The sequence below is a fragment of the Chlorocebus sabaeus genome, chromosome 1, assembly GCF_047675955.1.
Source record: "Chlorocebus sabaeus isolate Y175 chromosome 1, mChlSab1.0.hap1, whole genome shotgun sequence".
Lineage (NCBI taxonomy): Eukaryota > Metazoa > Chordata > Mammalia > Primates > Cercopithecidae > Chlorocebus > Chlorocebus sabaeus.
The window spans coordinates 67,085,818-67,108,945 of record NC_132904.1 but is presented as its reverse complement, the minus strand read 5'-3'; the positions used below and the strand labels follow the sequence as shown (position 1 = coordinate 67,108,945).

At 36.2% G+C, this 23,128-nt stretch overlaps 3 protein-coding genes across 3 annotated transcripts; 2 read left to right on the top strand and 1 right to left on the bottom strand.

The window, feature by feature from the left end:
* The first annotated feature begins 985 nt into the window (after positions 1-985).
* On the top strand, positions 986-2,170 carry LOC103247932 (olfactory receptor 51H1-like). Its single transcript, XM_008019923.3, is given in 2 exon segments — positions 986-1,755; positions 1,758-2,170. Coding segments are annotated over 2 exon segments (951 nt in total). The 5' UTR covers positions 986-1,217.
* A 4,373-nt stretch (positions 2,171-6,543) lies between these two features.
* On the top strand, positions 6,544-7,767 carry OR51T1 (olfactory receptor family 51 subfamily T member 1). Its single transcript, XM_038004940.2, has one exon. The coding sequence runs from the start codon at positions 6,544-6,546 to the stop codon at positions 7,525-7,527; it is 984 nt and encodes a 327-aa protein (XP_037860868.1). The 3' UTR covers positions 7,528-7,767.
* A 6,164-nt stretch (positions 7,768-13,931) lies between these two features.
* Positions 13,932-14,879, bottom strand: LOC103247929 (olfactory receptor 51A7-like). The gene has a single exon (XM_008019921.3). It carries the CDS (start codon positions 14,877-14,879, stop codon positions 13,932-13,934), a length of 948 nt encoding a protein of 315 aa, XP_008018112.3.
* Between the last annotated feature and the right edge of the window lie 8,249 nt (positions 14,880-23,128).

Sequence of the window (23,128 nt, the reverse complement as noted above, 5' to 3'; positions counted from 1 at the left end):
CTGTTTTCTATTGCTGCCATAAGAAGTTACTACAAACTTAGTGGCTTAAAATAATATATATTTATTTTTAACAGTTTGTTAGATCAGAAGTCCAAAATGGGTCTCACTGGGCTAAAACCAAGATTTAAGGCATTCTTTTCTGCAATATTTTCTGTAGACTTAGGGGAAAATTCTGTTCATTTACCTTTCCATCTTCTAAAGGCCACTAATATTCCTTATCTTCTGGTTCCCTTCCTTCATCTTCAATGTCAATAATTCAGGTCCAGTCCTGCTCATGCTGCCATCTTTCTGGTTCTCTGCAGTTGACAAAGGTTATTCATTTCTAAGTACTACTGTGATTTGATTTGGCCTACCTGGACAATGTAGGATAAACTCTACATCTCAAGGTTCTTAATTTTTAACTACATATGGAAATTCCCCTTTGACATGCAAAGTAGCATGTCGATAGTTTTCAAGGATTCAGATGAGGACATCTTTGAGGGTATTATTCTTCCTACCACAGTAGGTCTTTTTTAAGTTCCTTGGGAGCCAAGGTGACTTCTTCCTCCCTCACTTGCTGCAGGCTCAGATCCCTTTAGTACTCACAGACTCTTAGGAATACAGAAGGTCAGAGCTTTAAATTCCTTAAAGTGTGTCTTTCCTCCTCCATCTCACATCACACAAGTGTCAAAGAGGGAAAGGATTGAGAAATTGAGTACCGAAGAGGGAAATGATCATATGAAAATCAAAACAATTTAAGATCGCAACTAAGATGCACACATATACATCCACATGTTTATATCTGCACATCTGTGTTTATGAACCGCCCTCATATTAGGATTGTGGTTATATTCTTCATGGTTATTGGTGTTAATGTTTATTATATATGTATATACACAACGCCAAATTCTTCCCTAGTATTGCAGTCTGCAAGACAGGTAGCTTCTTGATATTTCTGAATTGCATATGTCCCTATTATGTGCAGATGTTGACTGGAGGTTTTTTGTTTCTCTTTCTCCTAAATATTTTAAAATTTTGTGCTTGGTAGCAGCATTCTTGCTTCATGAAGCAGGGGAAATTGGTTTCTGTATCAAAGTGAACATGGGTGTGCACGAATAATATTTAAGTTACTTCCTCTTACAGCTACCATCTCAATACTTATCGTTACTGATTCCAGTTGAAGTCTATTTGACTTAATGGGCTCTTCTCTTTTTCCCTAGTCAAACCTCTATTCCATTATGTCACCACCCAGCCAAACTACTGAGAACCACCAGAACTTCTTCACACTGACTGGGATTCCAGGAATGCCAGAGAAAGACTTATGGATGGCCTTGCCCCTCTGTCTTCTTTACAGCACCACGATCTTGGGAAATGTCACCATCCTTGTTGTCCTCAAAGTTGAGCAAAGTCTCCATGAGCCCATGTATTATTTTCTAGCCATGTTAGCTGCCACTGACCTCAGCCTTTCACTGTCTTCCATGCCTACCATGGTCAGTGTTCACTGGTTCAACTGGCATTCAATAACTTTTAGTGGCTGCCTTATTCAGATGTTCTTCATCCACACATTTAGGGGAGTAGAATCAGGTGTTCTCGTGGCCATGGCCTTTGATCGCTTTGTGGCCATCGGCTTTCCTTTGCACTATGCTACCATTCTCACTCACAGTGTCATCAGCAAGATTGCAGCAGCAGTCCTGCTACGGAGTGTGGGGACTGTGTTCCCTGTGCCTTTGCTCATCAAAAGGTTACCTTTCTGTCACTCCAGTGTCCTCTCCCATGCAACTGCCTCCATCAGGATGCCATGAGGCTTGCCTGTGCTGACACCAGTGTCAATAGCATCTATGGCTTGCTGGCTGTGATCTTCATCATTATACTAGATGCCTTGATACTTTTGGCCTCTTACATTCTAATCCTCCAGGCAGTATTGAACATTGCTTCCCAGGAAGAGAGGCTCAAGGCTCTCAACACTTGCCTCTCTCACATCTGTGCAGTGCTGCTTTTCTGTGTGCCTCTGATTGGTATGACCCTAATTCATCGCTATGGGAAGTATTTGTCACCACCAATACACACATTCATGGCCAATATCTACCTGCTTCTCCCTCCTGTGCTCAATCCTATTGTGTACAGTGTTACGACCAAGCAGATCCGATGGTGGATTGTCCAGGCCTTTTGTGGTGCTAGGGTTAGCCCTTAATGGCATCTACTATTTCCATGTAAATGCAATCAAGTTAGAGAAGCGTATCAAACACAGCACTATCCAATAGAAATTCCCGCAGAAGTGGATATTTTCTATTTCTCTGCTGTTTAGTAACTAGTAGCCGTACATGGCTATTAATTGCTTGAAATTTTGCTAGTGCAAGCTGAGGAACTGGATTTTAAATGTACTTAATTTTAGTTGATTTAAGTGTAACTTTAAGTTGTAATATGTAACTAGTAGCTGCTGTATTGAACAGTACAAATATAAGGGGTTGTGAAATGAAATTGCATAATGGTTTTGATGAGAGCAATAATTTATTTTAGCTTGATAAAACATAAGCTTTTATACTTTAAAATTGTATATAAGAAATTTTCAAACATTTATGTACAATAAAATTTACTCACTTTGGCATATCATTTTACAAGTTTTGACAAATGCATTGTGTTACCACCACTGAAACAAAGGTACAGAACAATTTTATCACTTCCCCAGATTTCTTTATGCTGCCCATTTGTGGTCAACCACTGTATTGTCACCCACCAGAGGGCAAGCATTGACTGGCAAGCATTGATTGGTTCTCCCTCCCTATAATGATTCTTTTTCCAGAGTGTCATGCAAATGAAACCTTGTATTATAGTCTTTTATGTCTAGCTTCTTAATAAAATGCTTTTGAGATTCACCCATGTTATTGCATGTATTGGTAGTTTATTCCTGTTTATTGCTGAATAGTTTTCTGTTGTATGTCATTTTTTAATAACTTTTTTGGAGAAATCTGTCCAGACTGCTCTTACTCCACTAGAATCACTCTAGTATTCAGTGATGAACATAGAACATTTATTTTCTTTTGCCTTTATTTGTTATTTATTTATCTATTTTATAACATAAGGTATACATATTTAAGGGGTTGGAATCAGAAAAGAAAAAATATTAAAAATAAATAACATGTGCAGAGTTTGAGAAAATGGTGCATTCAGCGAGTTGGAAAAATAAGAAATTTCACATAAGCTTTAGAACTCAAACTCAGCCTCACTTCTGTTCAGAGGGCTTTTCTGACTTGTGCTTAATATATACTCCATATGAACAGGGTCTCTTTTATCCCACTTCATCACAATCCAAGTCTGTAATGTAGTTTAGACCATATGGTGGACACTTAATATATATTTTTGAAATAATGAATTAATGAGAACTATATTAAGATTGATGTAATATTTTCTATTCTTTCTGTTCTTACTTAATATTCATAAATCTTATCTGAAAATTTCATAGTCACTCATCTTCACTAATAGGAACCAGGAAAAGGGGGTGGTGTTTACTTATGCATCTGAGCATTACCTGATGTGTAACTTTATAAAGTTGCTTGATCTTCCTTGATACTGAGATAAGCATCTTTACTCAGTGTGACTCATACATATATAGTGAGAATATATTTGGAAAACGTTTCAAGAAGTACAAAAAGGGCTGCGCGCGGCGTCTCATGCCTGTAATCCCAGCATTTTGGGAAGCCAAGGTGGGCGGATCATGTGGTTAGGAGTCTGAGACCAGCCTGGCCAACATGGTGAAACCCTGTCTTTAGTAAAAATACAAAAATTAGCCAGGTGTGGTGCCAGGTGCCTATAATCCCTGCTGAGGCAGGAGAATTGCTTGAACTCAGGAGGTGGAGATCGCGCCACTGCACTCAGTCTGGGTGGCAGAGCGAGACTGTCTCAAGGTGGGGGAAAGTATAAAAAGCCAGGGTAGATTAGATATAATCAGGATTATTAATTGACCGTCTACTGTGAATAGTTGCATTCCAGACTAAACTAAGCTTAAACCATATGTGGGCACACAGTTGGAAATCAATCTATGAAATTGACAGATTAAGGACGATGAATTTAAACCTTAGTTTCTGAAGATCCGAATGGAAACAGTTGACATTACAAGGTAGTCTAGCATGATGGTTAAGGTGAAAAGCTTTGAAATAAGACTTATTTCAAAATTTTGAGTACCATTTCTGAAATAGGCTTGAGTACAATTTCTGCAACTTGCTAACTTTTAGACGGCAAAGTTACTAAAAAATCTCTCTAAGCTTCAATTTCCTCAGCTGTGAAATAATAGATAATAATACTTAACTCATAAGGTTGATTAAGACAATGCATTTGAAAGATATAGTTTCTGGAACATATTATGTGTTCATCAAATGTTAGGTTACTTATGCATAGAAGGTAGATGGCTCCAGATATGACTTGAATGGGAAGGGTTCTTAGGAGGAGTTCCTGTGTAAGAGGAGGGATGTATGAACAGCCAGGAGAGTAATGAGACCTCTTAGGAAGAGGATATATTGAAAACAGAGAACAATGGGATGACTCTTTCTGCTCTCCTAATCCAGCTCTGACATTCAGAGAGCCTTCCTGGCTGAGAGTCCTTAGCCTAAGGCTGAGTGAAGAGGAATGGTTATAGTTATTTGACCCAGGCAGGCAGTTTTTGCAGATATCCATTACTGTCAGCCTCCAGGGCTAGGGCTCTTCTCCCAGCCCCTGATGGATGGGGTTTGCTTGGGCCTGGGAGCAGGGTTTGAAGGTAAGTCTTGGAGATATGTCTGAGTTGCAGATGGGTTCCATCACTCTTACTCGAACCAGAATGCTTACTAATCAAGAATGCTCCCTGTTGCCTGGGGACTCTACTAGGCTGCCTATAAAGCCCGCACTTTTGGAAGCTGTTTTAGTTCCTGATCTGTTATGGGACTGAAGAGAAGTTGGTGGTGTTTCCTGCTGATGTGACCAGGTAAGGCAGGAGTGCAAATACGGGGAAAAAAAACTGAAGGGGAGGGAGTTTTTTAAAAAATGAGAGATGATAAGATAAGGAGAGGAAGAAGATAAAGCAATAAATTGATGAGAACTACAAGTAAGATGGGATGAATAAAGAGAGGGGTATAACAGATACTGGAAGAAATTGAGATAGGGAAAGAGAAGACAGGAGAAGAAAGAAGAGACAAAGGCAAAAGATGATAGGACTCAAAACTCCCTTTCTGTGGCCATAATTGTTTGGTAATCAGTCAATGATGGTAAATGAAACTTTCTGTTTTTCCTGATCCTGCTTTAGTAACTGGCATTGAGAGATTAAAAACATACTTGCCCAAACTTTCAAGAAACTCAAACTTCTGGCAGAATAAGAACATGGTACTTGCATATATAAATTACCAATATCAGCTGTGCCTCATTATTAAGCACCAAGTGAAAGGTCCAAGCAAAATGTGGGGCAAAGATTGAAGCAGAGGGTAGTTTTAGCTTAATATGTCATGGAACTTTCAGGGTATATTCTGAATTGTGGAGGAAATATAATTCAGTGTTAACAAATTAACAGAAGGTAGGGGTTGGTAAATGATGAGGATGGGTCTGTAACATTACGGATGCCAGAAAATAGGGATGGTGATCTTTGGGTCACTCCGTTATTGAGTCGAGTGAGTGTTATTCAAACAATTTCACCTGGTCTTCTGTGTATGAATGGGCAGATGCTACCTTCTTCCTGGCCAGTCAGATGGAGACTTGTACCTGAAGAGAGAAAGCACTTACATATTGCTCTGGTTAGCTGGCAATGTTGAGAAAACCTTGATAAACTTAGGAACTGAACTTTGACCTACCACTGGCTCCAGAGTGTATGACCTCACAGAGAGAAAGCCCTCTGCTGCTTCTTCTGTCTCCATTCCACAGGGAAAATTTCCCCAGCAGCAAACTGAGCCACTGTCTCCTCTCCTCTTGCCCTATCCAGTGTCATTTCTTCTTTGCCTTTATGAGATACCATTCAAAGAACAGAGGACAACTGACATCTGCTTTATAAGCATATCATCGCTTAGTTACTTTTGCACCCCCAAATGCCCCTTGCATTCATCAGCACATGAAGACAAAAACAATACAAGCATATGTAGACTTTTACACATAATTTTAAAAACACTTGGACTCCACAAACATTCTTCTTTAGATGAGTCATGAGAACATAGTTCTCTATTTTGCTTATTTCTCATCTCCATCCCTCCTATACTTCGTATACAAATATAAGAGGACATTAAAAGTTTTTGTATTTTAAAAGAAGGAAATTACAACATTCAGCTCTCCAGATTGTCTCATTAGCCTGGCCTTTCTGATCATCAGAAGTTTAGTAAAAAATAATAGACTTTGGAGTTAGTAAATTTGGTTTTGAATTTGAGTCTGTATTTTAACTATTTTAGTCTAGACATACTATTTAACCCTCCTGGGTCCATTTCCTATGTTTAAAACAGAAGATAAATAACTACCTTAAATTTACAATTGTATATAAAATGACTAATTAAATGTATGATATATATAAAGAATCTTAATTATTTTTTTTTCCTCGTAGTTCAGTGTCTTCAACCAACCATGGCAATATTCAATAACACCACTTCGTCTTCCTCAACTTTCCTCCTCACTGCATTCCCTGGGCTGGAATGTGCTCATGTCTGGATCTCCATTCCAGTATGCTGTCTCTACACCATTGCCCTCTTGGGAAACAGTATGATCTTTCTTGTCATCATTACCAAGCGGAGACTCCACAAGCCCATGTATTATTTCCTCTCCATGCTGGCAGCTGTTGATCTATGCCTGACCATTACCACCCTTCCCACTGTGCTTGGTGTTCTCTGGTTTCATGCACGGGAGATCAGCTTTAAAGCTTGCTTCATTCAAATGTTCTTTGTGCATGCCTTCTCCTTGCTGGAGTCCTCGGTGCTGGTAACCATGGCCTTTGACCGCTTCGTGGCTATCTGTAACCCACTGAACTATGCTGCTACCCTCACGGACAGGATGATCCTGGTGATAGGGCTGGTCATCTGCATTAGACCAGTAGTTTTCTTACTTCCCGTTGTTGTAGCCACAAACACTGCATCTTTTCATGGGGGTCATGAGCTTTCCCATCCATTTTGCTACCACCCAGAAGTGATCAAATACACCTATTCCAAACCTTGGATCAGCAGTTTTTGGGGATTGTTTCTTCAGCTATACCTGAACGGCACTGACGTATTGTTTATTCTTTTCTCCTATGTCCTGATCCTCCGTACTGTTCTGAGCATTGTGGCCCGAAAGAAGCAACAAAAAGCTCTCAGCACTTGTGTCTGTCACATCTGTGCGGTCACTGTTTTCTATGTGCCAATGATCAGCCTCTCTTTGGCACACCGCCTCTTCCACTCTACCCCAAGGGTGCTCTGTAGCACTTTGGCCAATATTTATCTGCTCTTACCACCTGTGCTGAACCCTATCATTTACAGCTTGAAGATCAAGACAATCCGCCAGGCTATGTTCCAGCTGCTCCAATCCAAGGGTTCATGGGGTCCTAATGTGAGGGGTCTTAGAGGAAGATGGGATTGAAGGTAGGAAATTGTCAGGACTTGAATTATGCTTAGGAAAGAAAGGGACTTGGGGCAGTCTTATCCATAGGCATTCTGGTTGCTGAGTCAATTCCAATTGAATTTTAGGAGTGGGAAGAAGACAGTAGTTTTCCCCTGAGCTTATCAAAGAGTTTTATTTTTTAATACCATAATTTAAAACCAAATTAATTGAGTATATGTCCCTGAACCATTTTAAACAATGACATGGCTCATGTGCATATAAAAGCAAAATAAAGTCACTTTAATATAGTGGAACAAATTAATTATCTCCTTTAAAACAATAGTTTTTAGAACAGAAATAAATTACAATTTTATTTTCACATCCAGCTGAACAATTTTTTTTTTCCCTGAGGTGACAGTTCCAGTGAGGCAATAAATGTTGTTACTTGAGCTGGTAAAAGGAGAAGTTACATATGCTTACAAAGACACAGATGTAGAAAGTTATAATTAAAAACTTTAGGAAAATCTTACACATCGGTTTCAGTTCCTGGTGTCACTTCTGGAGAGCGCTGTATCCTTACAAATATATTCTCTATACCTCTATCTTTCTTTAATCCCTCTTCCTCTTAGTAGAAGTGATACTTTTCAATTTTAGTTAGTACTTTGTATACCTCCAATCCATCCAATATATAAAATTACACATTGACTTTCATTATTTTCTCATTGCCTATATATTCTAATATAGTTCTAATCCTGAGTCCACAGTTACTCCGCTGCTGACTCTTAGAGCTGCAGCTTTTTTCTATTTGCTCTTGTTTCTTGGGTTGTTAATTGTCTACCTAGCTATTAACTGCTTCTACCCTCTGGTATAATCATCACTCTAGAATTGCACAGTAGCTTTGATGTTTTTTAATAAGGAATTTCTAGATTGCCTTTATTGATAACATTTGTTTTGTGAAGAAGTAAACTCAGGTGCAGAGTTGTTAGGGAGCTGGAGATAATTCTTCAATTTTTTTTTCTACAGTTTTGACAATTTCATCCGACCTAGGATAACTCACGTCTCAGCATTGTGAACCAAGCAGGTACTCTGATTTGAGCCACCTGTCTCCTCCCCTTATATCACCTTCCTATTCCTTGGCAGATAGGGAACACCAGCCCCAGTCTGGTTTCTTGACCTCAGTTTTCTTTCAAGCTATGTTGTTCAGCTCAAGCACTGACAACTTTGTGATTTTGCTTTGCTTGGGCTCCAATTCCCTTTACCAACAATAATCACATATCATTTATAATTAAAATTATTTGCATGAGTTTCCTTTTATGCATTATATTCAGGTAACTGAGATTACATAAAAGCGTGTGGCAGGACTCACACATTTTTTAGGTGAGGAAAAACAAGTGAATGACCATCCTATAAAGTAATTGCAATTATAAATAAAATTCAGTTTTTCAAACTCCAAGTCCCTTATTGTAGCTAAAATGTTTCTTGGCTTTGTGCACTCAGAGGGAAGTCTTTGTATTCTATTATACCACAATTCAGTATTTTACCTTTCACGTTTTTGTTCTCACATTGCTGCCAAATAAATGTCTCTTTGGTTCTGTCCTCATCAAAACGAAAAAAATACAACTATTATTCAAAAGTGCAAGAACCCAAAGATATATCTAGTTTCTAGACATCTGACGCCATACAATTTCCCTCAGAGAGTATCATACTATGGCAGAGTCTCTGACCCTGAAATTGACTTGTGGCAGAGAGGACATCCCAGAACACACCCTAATCTAACCATCCGAACTTTTCTGCGTCAGTTATTTCAGATGTCTCTGGCTTTACAATTGCTTCTTTTGAATACTTTTCTAAAAGATTATCCTGGTAGATCAATAATTTTCTATTCGCAATGGAGAAGTTTCCAAACATCTGGAAAAACAATAATTTTTTTTCTTTCTTATGTTTGGTTTCAATATTTATTGGCTAAAAAACCTAACAGGAACTTGTGTGACCATATTTTTTGGACCATAATTTATTTATTTCACACTTTTCACTTCAGAAATATTGCTATGTTTGAATGCAGGGTAATACCTCAAGTGATATGTGGCTCTTTTAAAGTATACAATATAATTGAATTCCAGAGGTTTTTAGATGAACAATTGTGAAAATGTGTGATTTTCTTCCAGTTTTATGACAGTCATAAAATAGTCTGCTATATGTGTGTTAATCTTCTATTACTCAAAAATGTAGTTTTTATACCTGACTAAAAATGCAACCTTTTCACTCAACACCAAAAAAATTTCATCAATGTACTCCATCCCTATGGTAATTGTCAATAGGCTATGAATTTGTGTTTTGTTATTTTAAGCAATGTATTTTATATATTTGGAGTTTTTCTGATTATGAGTGTCATATATATAATTAAAATGTGTGAATGTATTGAGAAATAGAAAAAAATATTTAAAATCTAATAACAATTATTTGCAATCCTACGGAGAAATTATATAATATAGTCATGTGCCCTGTAATGACCTTTCAGTCAACAGTGGGCCTCATATGCCACAGCAGTTCCGTAAGATTATAATACCAGTATTTTTGCTGTACCTTGTCTATGTTTAAACAACCACAAATACTTACCATTGTGTTACAGTTACCTGTAATGGTTTATATGCAAATGTATGTCTTAAATATTTACTTGCTATTATTCATTATTCTCTATTAAATTATATTTTGTATTAGATTTTACTTCTAGGAAGCTTTGCTTTCATTATCCATCAAAATAGGCCTGTTGCCATTCTTTTACATATGCTTCCTTAGGTGTATGATTAAAATTACCATGTTTTGCTAATTTAATTACTTATTTACTTGTTTTCTTCACCACCTGAACTCCATGATAGTACGCCTGTGTCTTATGTTTAACTTAATCTTTAACAACCAATACAGGGTTTAGCAAGCACCACTTAGTTGTTGATGCTGTGTTGCATTGGTGAATAATATGTCATCATCTTTGTATGTGATGGGTTTTGCTACTATTTCCTATTATTTAACACTTTAGTAACCCTGATATATTTTCTTATAAATATATATTGATTCTATCTCTGATTATCTTTATTGAATTCCAGAAATATAAATTATTAAATTTAGAAGGAGGCAAAATAACTGTTGGTCTCCTTGTGTTGGCCAATTGTAGTGGCTGAAGCTGTGGGCTCTGGAATCATACAGACTGGGCTTAGATTTAAGTTTCTAACACTTTATTGCTCTATATTCTTAGAAAAGTCATTAAACTTCGTAAGTGTTTAACTTCCTAACCCACAGAAGAAGAGGAAGTAATAAAATCTACCTTTTCAGGTTCTTGCAAAAGTAAATACTGTTAATTCTGGTAAACATATAGCCCAATGCCTAGTACCTGGTCAGCACTAAGTACATTTTATTGTCACTATCTTCTAAATTTTGACCTCCAATGTTATTCAGATAACTAATTGTTTTTCAATAAATACATGTAATGCTATTTGTTCTCGTATTGCTGCCAAATAAATATATCTTTGGTTCTACCCTCATCAAAGGGAAAAAAAATACAACTATTATTCAAAAGTGCAAGAATTCCAAGATATATCTAGTTTCTAGCATCTGACCCCAAATAAGGATTAAGGTCAAAAGACTTTATTTTAGGCAGACAGCCTGTTGGCAAACCCAGAATAAAACCACAACCGTAAGGATTATTTGTGAGAGACTTTGTTGCTTTTTTTCTTTTCACTTTTCCATTGTAGTTACATTGCAGTTATTTAATCAGAAAATTTTCCCCATCCATACATGATTTGTTTGCTTATATTTCAGTAGATTTTAAAATTATCTTTGTACTTAATTCTTAATTTAATTTTTGTGGGTGATAAAAATCACATGCACACAAATACGAAATGTTGTATAGGTTTTCATTTTTCCTCCTTGTGTTATTTGACTACTTAATCAATTTTATATAAAGTTCTGATATTTCTTGATTATAGGTCACATTTTCAGATCTTATATGATATATATTACAGTGTGATTATTCTATTTTTTTGTTCTCATTGATTTGTTGAGTAAACCGCACAATTTTACAGTTGTTTAATAAATCTCACTATTATATTAAGCTTTATTACAGTTTGTAATGTACTTATTTTTACTGTATGTTCTTCAGTTTACTCTTATATCTCTGTTTTTAGAATTGTTTTACTAATTACAAAAGAAATGTTACTGGAAACTTAATTAGAAATGTATTAAACCTGCTGGATAATTGAGAGAAACAGACAATATTTAGCCTACTGACTCTTCTGATCCAGAAATATTTATTGACATTTTATGACTTGAGTCATTTCCATCAAGTACAGATTTGAATTTCTGAGTTTAGGAGAAAAACTAAAAACTTTGTTGTTTATTTCATGAAAATATGTTTCCATTTTCTTGTGGTTGAGCAGAACATGAACTGTTTTTCAGGACAGCTTCATTGACTTGAAATTTATAGTTACTCCCTATTTATTTTGGCAGTAGGTTTTCTATCATGTCAGATGTTTGGTGTGCTTGTAATTTATCAACATATTCTGAGTCGTTAAAGACCTTTTGTTGTTGTTTTGGTTTGTTTTTCAAACATTGGGAAAAGTGTTAGACTACTAGTCAGATGCAATTTTTTATACACTGTACAAGCGCTGGAGACATGCCAATAAATTTGATTAATGCAATTCCTCTGAGGAAACAAAATACAAGTTAAGAGAAACAGACATGCAACTAACAATTATGACATAAATGGAGAATGTTTGAGGTCACAGAAAGAGACTTAAATAATGCAGTCTGGGAGGAGATAAGCCAGATTGTCCCTCCCTTCCCCATGAAGCTGTGGAAAATCTAGTCAGGATCAACTATCAAACAATAAGGATTCACCTAAATTCACCTGGGAACATAGAATATATAAGATTATTTTGCCATATGAAATATGTAAGACTACTTGAACCTTCTTCAAAATAGTTCTTTGAAACAGAAATAATAGTAATTACTTGTGGGCTCAACTTAGGTAGTAAAACATTGATATATATTAATAATAGTTTTCTAATAATTCATAGCAGAAAATTGTTAAGGTTTGACTTATTCTAAATTTTATGTTTTATATCTTTGTCTACTACTAAGTAACCACAAATAAAAGATAGACAAGAAACGAATTTTACAGAAAATAATTTGAGGTATCTAAATATCTTTAGTTGGCTATTGTCTTTTAAAAATATGAAACCATAACCATGCATATTGTGCTGTATTGAATATTGTATTTTTATTTTATGCTAGCTTAAAATTATTTCTAAGCTTTTAGTGAAATTGAAACATTAGATAGTAATTTAAAATATCAAATGCCTAAACAACCATAAGAACCATTATTTTAGAACATATATTTTAGAACAGCTCATCAAGAATATCAGTATAAAAACACTGTATTTTAAAATATTTTTTCCTATTTCTTACCAAGAGCACAATCATCCTTCTTTTAGTTAACTGTGGCTTATGGAATCTTGCCATAATATAGAAAAAGATTGTTTTTTATTAAGGCATGTTATGAGATAGTTTATTGCTGTAATTCAAGGCTGTGAAAATGATAAGGTAAAATAATTACTGGTTCTACCTATTTCACTGTTAAGGAAGGCACAAAGGGAGAGGATTGCTAACCAACTCATACCTGACAATAGACTTCTTTCACTTAAATGGGAAATCAACGATTCACACAAAATTTGACTGAATGCTCCTCAACAAATACCATGTGTCTGAAAGTCACCTGAAAGAAAACCAGCAACTGGATTGGGGTGATATCCTTTAATCTTCAGTGCCTTGGTATTCCTTGTCTGCAAGGGAGTGCAATCCCTGCTTTCACTTATACTTATCCTTGTCCTATAAACTGTGTAACTAAAATGCTGTATCAGTGTGTTGAGTCATGATTTCAATAACTTTCTAAAACTGTCAAATACATACTTATCAACATCCATGTCAGTCCTACTCACAGAGCTCTTAAAGAGGTTATATGCTGTACTGACTATAGTCATCCCTTGTTATCCATAGGAAATTGGTTCCAGGACCCCAAGGATGCCAAAATCTGAAGACGTTCAGTCTCATATAAAATGGTGTAGTATATGCATCTTACCTACACACATCCTCCCATATACCTTAAAGTATCTCTAGAATATTTATAATGCCAAATACAACAAAACTACTATGTAAATAGTTGTTATACTGTATTGTTTACAGAATAATAACAAAAAAATTGTCTACATGTTCAGCACAGATGCAATCAATCATACTATTTTTCTGAATATTTTTTATCTCCACAAGTGAAACCTATGGGTAAGAAAGGCCATCTGTATATGAATAATTAAGAAATATAATGATAAATCATTGATAATACTTTGCTTAGAAAGGTATTTTCTCTCCTGACCCTGGCTGATCTTGTACCATGTTTACTGACACTGTTGTTGTAGACCCAGTTTTTCCAAAACCTTTTGACGAATTTGCTGTGTCTTCACACAGTATACAATGGGGTTCATAAGAGGTGGCACTAGCAAGAAAGCATCAGCAATGAGGATCATGGCCACTGGGGATTCGTGCTTGCCAAAGCGGTGCATGGATGCCAAAGCAATGATGGGTACATAGAAGATAAGCACAGCACAGATATGGGAGACACAGGTGTTGAGGGCCTTGAGCTGCTGCCTATGGGATCCAATTCCCATGACCATCTTCAGGATGAACACATAAGACACAGCAATTAACACACTTTCTGACATCATACAGAGGGCAAGAAAGAAACCATAGAAGAAGTTGACTGTGTTGTCGGAGCAGGCCAGCTTCCTGACATCCTGATGGAGACAATAGGAATGAGAGAGTAGGCTTTTCCTACAGTACGTCAACCTTTTAAGAGTGAAAGGAAATGGGAGTACTAAGAGCATGCTTTTAATGAGAAACACCAGCCCCATTTTGGCAACTCTGGCACTGGTGAGGATAGAGCTGTACCTCAGAGGGTTGCGTATGGCCAAAAAGCGGTCAAAAGACATGACCAGAAGCACTGAGGACTCCATATCTGTGAATCCATGAATAAAGAATTCTTGAGCAAAGCAAGCATTTGGGGAGATTCCCGTGGCATTGAATACAAAGATCCTTAGCATAGTGGGTAGGGAGGAGAAGGACAGGCCCAGGTCAGAGAGAGCCAACATGGAAAGGAAATAGTACATGGGTGCATGGAGTGAGGGCTCAGTCCTGATAACAAACAGGATTGTGCAATTGCCTAGGATGGCTACCAAATACATGAGGCAGATGGGGACAGAGATCCATACATGAGCATGCTCCAACCCTGGCATTCCAACCAGAAAGAAGGTGGTGATCTCAATTTCAGAAGAATTGGGAAGGTGCATGATGAGTCCATTGAAAAGTCTTTATTCTCAGGTCTGAAATGATACTCAATATGGATCTCCTGTGTTCATTTCCTTCCTTTCAGCATGTTTGTCTATGAAATAAAGAAAAGGGAATTGTGAAAGCTTATTTCAAGAAATAAAAGAGAGATATTACTTCTAAATAGACTATAATAAAGTCAGATATTAACTGACAAGGGGAACCAGGAGCATGGGTACTTGCATACATCTTTGTTAAATCCTCAGAAAACACACCCACATAAACAGCAGCAACTTTCAAACAAATTCCTCTTGTGTTATTAGGCTTTGCATTACCCCATTTCAATGACAAATTGTATAGAGTCAGAATGGACTGTAGGACCCCCTTCCCTGATCTAGAATGAAACTAGAATAATAGTAAAAGGAAAAAGACTGGGAAACTCCAGGAAGTAGATACTAGTTTTGAAGAATGAAGAAAATCAATGGTTTCTCCAATTTCTAGTCATTTGCTGCAAACATTCATTCAGGCAAGGTGTGATAGGCAAGGTGTTCTTGCATTGCTATAAGAAATACCTGAAGCTGGGTACCTTACAAAGAAAAGAGGTTTAATTGGATTGTGGTTCTGCAGGCTCTTAGAGCATGGCACTGGCATCTGGTTGGGCTCTGGGGAGGCCTCAGGGAGCTTTTATTCATGACAGAAGGTGAAGCAGGAACAGGCATGTCACATGGCAAAAACAAAAGTGAGAGAGGGAGGGGAGGTACCACATACTTTTAAATCATCAGATTTTGTGAGATCCCACTCACTCTCAAGAGGACAGTACCAAGCCATAAGAGATCTGTCCCCATGACGTAAATACCTCCCACCAACCCCCATCTCCAATGTTGGAAATTCTATTTCAACATGAGATTTGGGTGGGACAAATATCCACACCATATCACCAGGCTCTGAGCTTCTAAAGCTGTTTTTACTCACAAGTTCTTCAAAGGAAGCAGTCCAAAGTAAGGACATAACAAATGCCATGTATGATTGACTATTAACCCTCTCTTATAGCATAGTGAAAACCCCACCTTTTCGTATGATAGTGGATACAATGTCCTAATGTATGACCAATTCATAATGGTGCTCTCCATCTTTGAGGATGGGAGGAGAGAAGAGATTCTTGGACTTTCTCTAAAGTTCAACACACACTTTCACAGCTACAGAGTGGCTCAGTCAACTAAACTATAGCAATATTGGAGACACAGTATGCCACAGATGAAGTGGGTTGGTACTGCCTGGGCCCATTTTTCCCCCTGGAATTAAAAGATAAATAGTTGTTCCATAAATCTAGGGCTTTTTCATAGGCAACTGAATCAACTATGTATATTTGAGAGTTTTCATGTGCTTTATGACATTAAGCACATCAGAGACAATGACGCTCCAAGATATACAAAGCATATCCAACTCTACTCCTTGGCCTAAAAAAAAAAGTTTTATTGAGAGGCTAGGGCACTGTAAAAGAACTCTTGACAATTAGGAACAAAACCACAAACTTTTCAACTAGTTTATCCTCCAGAATGAGACCCTTGTGAGTCATTAAAGACAAATCCTCTTCTAGAAGGCCTGGGCTACCTTCCAAAAAGGATAAATCAGTTGTTTTGTCATGATCTGGATATTAGCCACTCTCTCCCCGCTAAAGTCCACAGGGAAAAAGTGTGCAGATATTCTTTTGGACAGTGTATCATTAATTCTTTAGCAACTCCAATTAGGTCAGCTCAGAAGTGTCTTGCCCCTTAAAGTCTTCCTTTCTAATCACTCCAAGCAGAGTTCATGTATCCCTACTATAATTTGCATTGCAACTCTGTTACAGTACCTCAATTGTCTTGTGACTTGCTATTTATGTGTCCGTCATCCACAGTGGCCAATAGAATCATTAAAAGCCCAGTTTGTATCAAACCGATCTTGATATTTTCTGCACCAAGCACAGTTCCTGGCAAATAGCACACATCCAATCATTATTAATTAAATCTTATTAAACTGAATTGATTTCCATTTGACTAAACTGATCTTGAGAATTATTTTTGTTCTGTGTGAGTGACTGAAGCTTCTTTCCCTCTTTCAAAGAAAGTGCTATCTATAATTTCTATATGAGGATGTTCTCTGATTTGAGGATATAAGAGTCTTGCTTTGGCATGATCTTTGTCATTTCCCCATAGCCCAGAGAGCAGAGTGCATTGATGTATTTGCCTTCTAGTTACTCAACTGTTCAGATCAGTTCCAATGTGAATCTCATGTTGATTCATTATTAATATTAATTTAACATCTATATTAATACATTAGGATTAATTCCTTTCACTCACATAGCATTTTATGTTTTCTTCTGCTAAAATCAATCATTTCCCAGCCTGGATTTAACCATCTAGCTTTGGAAGATTTCGATGTTCTGCTTGTTTCCTTTCTCTTTCTTCTTGATACCCTGGGCTTTTCTCTCAACTCCATTCTATATGCCATTGTCAAAGTCATGTTTAATGCCCTTCTTTTTCCCCCATCGGTACCCAAGAATGGTCTAGGTAGTATAATATACATACTACATATTATTTTATGTTTTATATAAAACATACTATGGATCAAATAAACTTCTGTTTAGAGGTTTAATTATCAAAATAAAAATAAGTAAATTAATAAATGATAAAACAATGTTTAATTATATAATCCTTCATTCTTCCAATATTTCCCTTTATGTTTACGTTAAAATCTATACTTCTTACCATAACTGATAAGGCTCAATAGGAGAAGACCACTAGAAACCTCTTTAGTATACTACAAACACACTCCTTTTAGCAGCTCCTCAAACATTCCAACATCTTTTCCTCTCAGGACCACTATACTGCTTTCTTCTCAACTCAAATGCCCTTTCCACAAATGTTTGGGTCATTGTTCAAAAGTCATGTCCTCAGAAAGGTCTGCTTTGAACGCCCTCACTGCCTCAGTCATACTCCTTCCTTTTGTTCCGGTTCATTTCTTTTAAACAGTCTTATCTATTTAAGTGTTTATAATAAGAAGGAAAATCCAATTCTATCACTATATTGTTTTGTGTGCCTCTGCCACATGGTAGACCTTCATTAAATACTTTTAGATAAAAGAGAATGACTAAATAATCTCTATTAAGACAACATTAATATATTTTTGATATAATGAAATCAATTCCGTATTTATAAAATGTATCTTATTAAAAGATCTTGTGGTAAGCATTAGTTTAAATAATGTTATTGACTTGGCACAGTGGCTCATACTTGTAATCCCAGTGTTTTGGGAAGCTGAGGCAGGATGATCCCTTGAGTCCAGGGATTTGAGACTACCCTGGGAAATATAGGGAGACCTTGTCTCTATAAAATTAAAACAAATTAAAATAAAGTAATACTCTTTATAAAATATTAAAAATATCTCAATGTTAGTGCAATATACAGAATAAATAAAATACAGAAATACAATCAATAAGATTGCTCATTAGCCTTTGCATATGTCGTTATAAAATTAATTAATTAAATGCTTTGTTTTACCTCCAAATGCTAACGTGTAGGGAAAGCAGACATAAAAGTAAGTGGGTTAAAAGAGAAAATAGAAAAATAAGAGAGATAGGCATTAATTTTTATTACATTATGCTAGATGTTTTATGTCTGCTATTTCATTCAATCCTCACATGTTAGTATTATTCCTGATTTATAAATCTGAAAACTGAAGCATAGAGAGATTAAATTCTCAAAGAACAGATATTATTATGAACACATGCAATTTGAATAGATGTTCTTTGATTCTAAGCTTTTTAAACTATGTCTTGCTTCCTATCTCATGTTAATTAATATAAGTTAAAATGTTTAGAATGCAAAGAAATTGCATTCTAATTGAGAATATGTACAAATTAGGATACAGTGTGCAATATAAATGTTAAGGAAGGCCGAAGCCTTGGCCCTTATTACATGTCAGTTTCATCACCCTGTAGAGTCTCCTCTAGAGCGATTTTAATCAATAAAGGTCATTTCTATCACATTTCTGAAAAAAATACATCAAATAAGAGGAAAAAATGCCCATAATGATTGTTGGTAGCAAAACTCAGCTTATAGAGCCAACTCTGAAACAGAAAGGGCAGTACCTGCTAAGCCAGATCAGGAGGTAAAGAAGGTGAGAGACAGCTGGAGCCTTGTAAAAGCTGAGGGGAGAAAGAAGAGAGGGTAGCTAATTTTAAAAGAGGAGTGAGGAGAAAACATTGGAAACTATTACTATGTGCTAGACTAGAGTTTTTGCTAGATTATTTTTATATTCAAATATTTCTGCTTTCCAAATCAGTTCATTGCACTTGTTTATACTTGAAAATATATATTTATGTATAGAGCTCTGTAGCATTATTTATGAACAGGAAGTAGTAAAATAGCAAAATTACTTTGAGAATAAGAGGTAGAGTTGGCAAACCCCTAATCAGTCGAAAACATAATAAACCTCCCATTAGCCATATATATAATTAAAAAGGGACTAATGCATTTTCCCCAAGTACAGTACCTTATGTAGAAAGTTTACTCAAATATTTTTAATTAAATTGATTTTGTAAAGGAAGATTCAGATTTTACTACTAACAAGTATTAAAATTCAGCATCATCTAAGGATGCTTTTCTTAGATGATGTCTTAAATTCTTTATACACATCATTACAATTCTTTATATACAATTACAATTCTTTATATATATCAACCAGGTTGTTCTCTGGTCCCTGTTCCAAAGTTCTTAGAATTACTTGAAACCATAACGTCATCTCACCTGCTCTTTCTTACAAAACTGAAGCCCCCACCTCTGATTCCAGTGTAGTGGCTAGAATCCTGTTACCTATGGACTGACTTCCAACCTTGCGAAGTCTGCTTTTCTGTTCTTTGCTGGGGCGGATCATTTGTTCTGCTGTCAGAGTTGTCCTATTTCCCAATCCCTATCCCACAAAGAGTTCTGAGTCTACCCAGCATTTTCTGTAACTGTGAATAAACAATTTCATGATTTCAGAGATGAACAATAGATAGGTGAAGTGACGTGAACAGTGCCAACGTCAAAGGATAGTAGTAAGATTTAGTGTCTGGACACAGTGGCTCATGCCTGTAATTCCAGCCCCTCGGTAGCACAAGGTGGGAAGATCACTTGAGGTCAGGCATTTGAGATCAGCCTGGGCAATATAGGGAGACCTTATCTCTACAAAAAAATAAAAATAGTTATCCAGGCATGGTGGCACATGACTGACTATAGTCCTAGCTACTCAGGAGGGTCACTTGAGCCTAGTAGTTTTAATCTGGAGGAAGCTATGATCGCACCACTGTACTCCAGGCTGAGCGACACAGTGAGACCCCATCTTGGGGAAAAAGTAAAAGGAGATTAGGTGCCTTTTAAAATTTCCACAACTTCTCCAAATTTTAGTGAAAGTCTCCTCTTGTCTGGCAAAGATAACTCCAAGATAAGCTTCCGGCACTTCCCATTGAAACCATATTATTTGTTTGATTTTTACCACTAAGTTCCTCCTATGTCAAAATTTTGGAGTTTCTATTACAGCCACCCTCTTTTATGTTCCTTCCAAGTCTCAGTTCTTAGAACACTGATATTTCAGACACACTTGAGGACATAAAGCCATATTACAAGACAATATTATGTTATGGCCCTATTTTACTTACCGTTTAATCACATAGAGAAACAGAAATAAGTTTATTCTAGCGCTTTCTCTGCCTCAGTGGCCCATGTCTGCTTGCCAAGACTTTTATCACACCACTGATTCCTTGATCTGTCTTCTGAGTTTTGCTCTCATGGGACACCAATCCCTCCAGCTCTGCCACCTTCTGTAAACAAATTATTTCCCTGAAACATTTCCTGGAAATTCCCAGAAGAGACCCTGGGTCAGGATCAGATCACAGCTTTTACTCACTGGTTCCCAACAAGGCATTGCTATGGTCAGACTGGGATGGACTAAAAGTTTTGAACTAAACACATTAAAGAGAGTCTACTTAGAGATTAGGAAAAGCAGTTGAGGCTACCAAGAAATCACTTAACCCTAGATTAATCGATATTCTAGGTTCATGTTTCTTTGCTGCTGCTTCTTTTTTCTTGAATCAACGAGGTGTTTTTCCTTTTTTATGAATAAAATATAATTTACACATGGTAAGATGGATAAACACAAAGTGTATAACTAAATGGATTTTTATCCACTTATGCAAACAAGTAACATTAAAAAAGAGGAGTGCTAAAAACTCAAAATCTGAATATACTTTTTAATTTTTTTATTTTAGTCCTGCTATTTGTTTTGTTGTGTCTTCTTAAACTTTCCTACTACATGTAAATACATTAAGATAGCTGTTTCTTCTTGATGAATTGGCCTTTCATCATTGCAAAATGTCTCTTTTTCCCTTGGTAATATGTCTTACTTTAAAGTCCATGTTTGCTAATAATAGTATGGCCACACTGACCATATATATTCATATGCATAATATATCTTTTTATATCCCTTTACTCTTATCCTATCCTTATATTTGAAGTGTATTTTATAATCAGCATGTATGTAAATATATGTGTGTGTGTGTGTGTGTATATATATATTTTGTTTGTTTGTTTGTTTGTTTGTTTGTTTAGACGGAGTCTCACTCTGTCACCAGGTTGGAGTGCAGTGGCACGATCTCGGCTCATTGCAACCTCCAGCTCTCCGGTTCAAGCAATTCTCCTGCCTCAGCCTCCTGAGTAACTGGGATTACAGACACATGCCACCATGCCCAGCTAATTTTTGTATTTTCAGTAGAGACAGGGTTTTAACATCTTGGCCAGGATGGTCTCGATCTCCCGACCTCATGATCTGCCCACTTCGGCCTCCCAAAGTGTTGGGATTACAGGTGTGAGCCACCACGCCTGGCCTATATTTTTAATCCATTGTGACAAGTGCTATTTTGTAATTGGGGTCATACTATTATATCAAAACATTTATTTTTATGACTATCTTTGTCTTACTTATTTTCTCCATCTTTTTCTTTTCTTTGTTATAGCTTTCTCACTTATTTTGAAACTAAGAATCAAATAAAATCAAGTATGTTTCAATATTTTATTTTATTTCCTCAACTGGCTTTTTAGCTATACTTGGTTGTATTTTTTTTTTTTTCAAAACAGAGTTGATCCTTAGATTATGAATCCTGAACTTACTAAGATAGTCTACCATAAACAAATATTATATTGTATGATATGTAATGCAAGAAGCCTTTAATAATGTGTTTCCATTTAACTCATATTTATCCTGTATGTAATTGTTGTTAAGTACATATTTCTACCTATGTTGCAAACCTCTCTATACATTGTAATTCTTAAATGGTAAATAATTTTCCAACAAGTAAGTAAATATTAGAAAAGTTTCTATTTTCTCACGTATTCACCCCTTTGTCATTTTTTATTCTTTTCTGTTCATTCCAGTTTCCTCTTTGTATTATTTTATTTTGCCTAAAACTTTCCTTTAGCATTTATTGTGTGAAAGTCTTATGGCTATGAATTTTCTTAGGCTTTGTCTCTCTGTAAACATATATATTTTACTGTCCTTTTGAAAAATAATTTTGAGAAATTTTGAATTCCAGGTTGACAAATATTTTTCTCGGTACTTTCAAAAGATAATTCTATTGTTTTAAGTATGACATTGTTTTTCATGAGACATTGGCTGTCATTCTAACCATTATTTCTCGACATGTATATCTTTTTCCCCTCTTATTTTAATATTTCTCTGTTTTTCTTTGGTTTTCAGGACTCGACTATAATGTGTCTATGTGTTAATTTCTTTGTGTTTATCTTGTTTGGGGTTGTTTGCTGTGGCTCTCTTCTCAAACATAAAGGGCTCATTCCTCTCAGAGTTTCACTTTAAATCTTTCTTGTACCTACTCTTCTTTTATTGTCCTGCAGAAAATTGTTCTGTTCAGGTCTTTCTCATTGTTTCTATGGGAATTAATGTATTTCATATCTTTCCACATTCTGATAAGGGATGTTGAATCTCTGGATTATAGTAACAAAAATAATGTTAAAAGAATATTTTTCATCGTTAGTATTATTTATCTTCCTCAAAAATGTCCATGGGTATGTTTTTTAATATACAGGGGATATTTACTTACCTCCTCCATATGAAGAAATCTAAACCTATCTATACCAGAAGTCACTGGATCTGCTATTTAAAGTAGAATTTATTAGAAATTTAAGAAATCTCTCTCTCTCTCTCTCTCTCTCTCTCTCTTTCTGTGTGTGTGTGTGTGTGT

Excerpts from the sequence above, each read along its gene's own strand:
- OR51T1 (XM_038004940.2), top strand. The coding sequence starts at position 6,544 with ATGGCAATATTCAATAACACCACTTCGTCTTCCTCAACTTTCCTCCTC.
- LOC103247929 (XM_008019921.3), bottom strand. The coding sequence starts at position 14,879 with ATGCACCTTCCCAATTCTTCTGAAATTGAGATCACCACCTTCTTTCTG.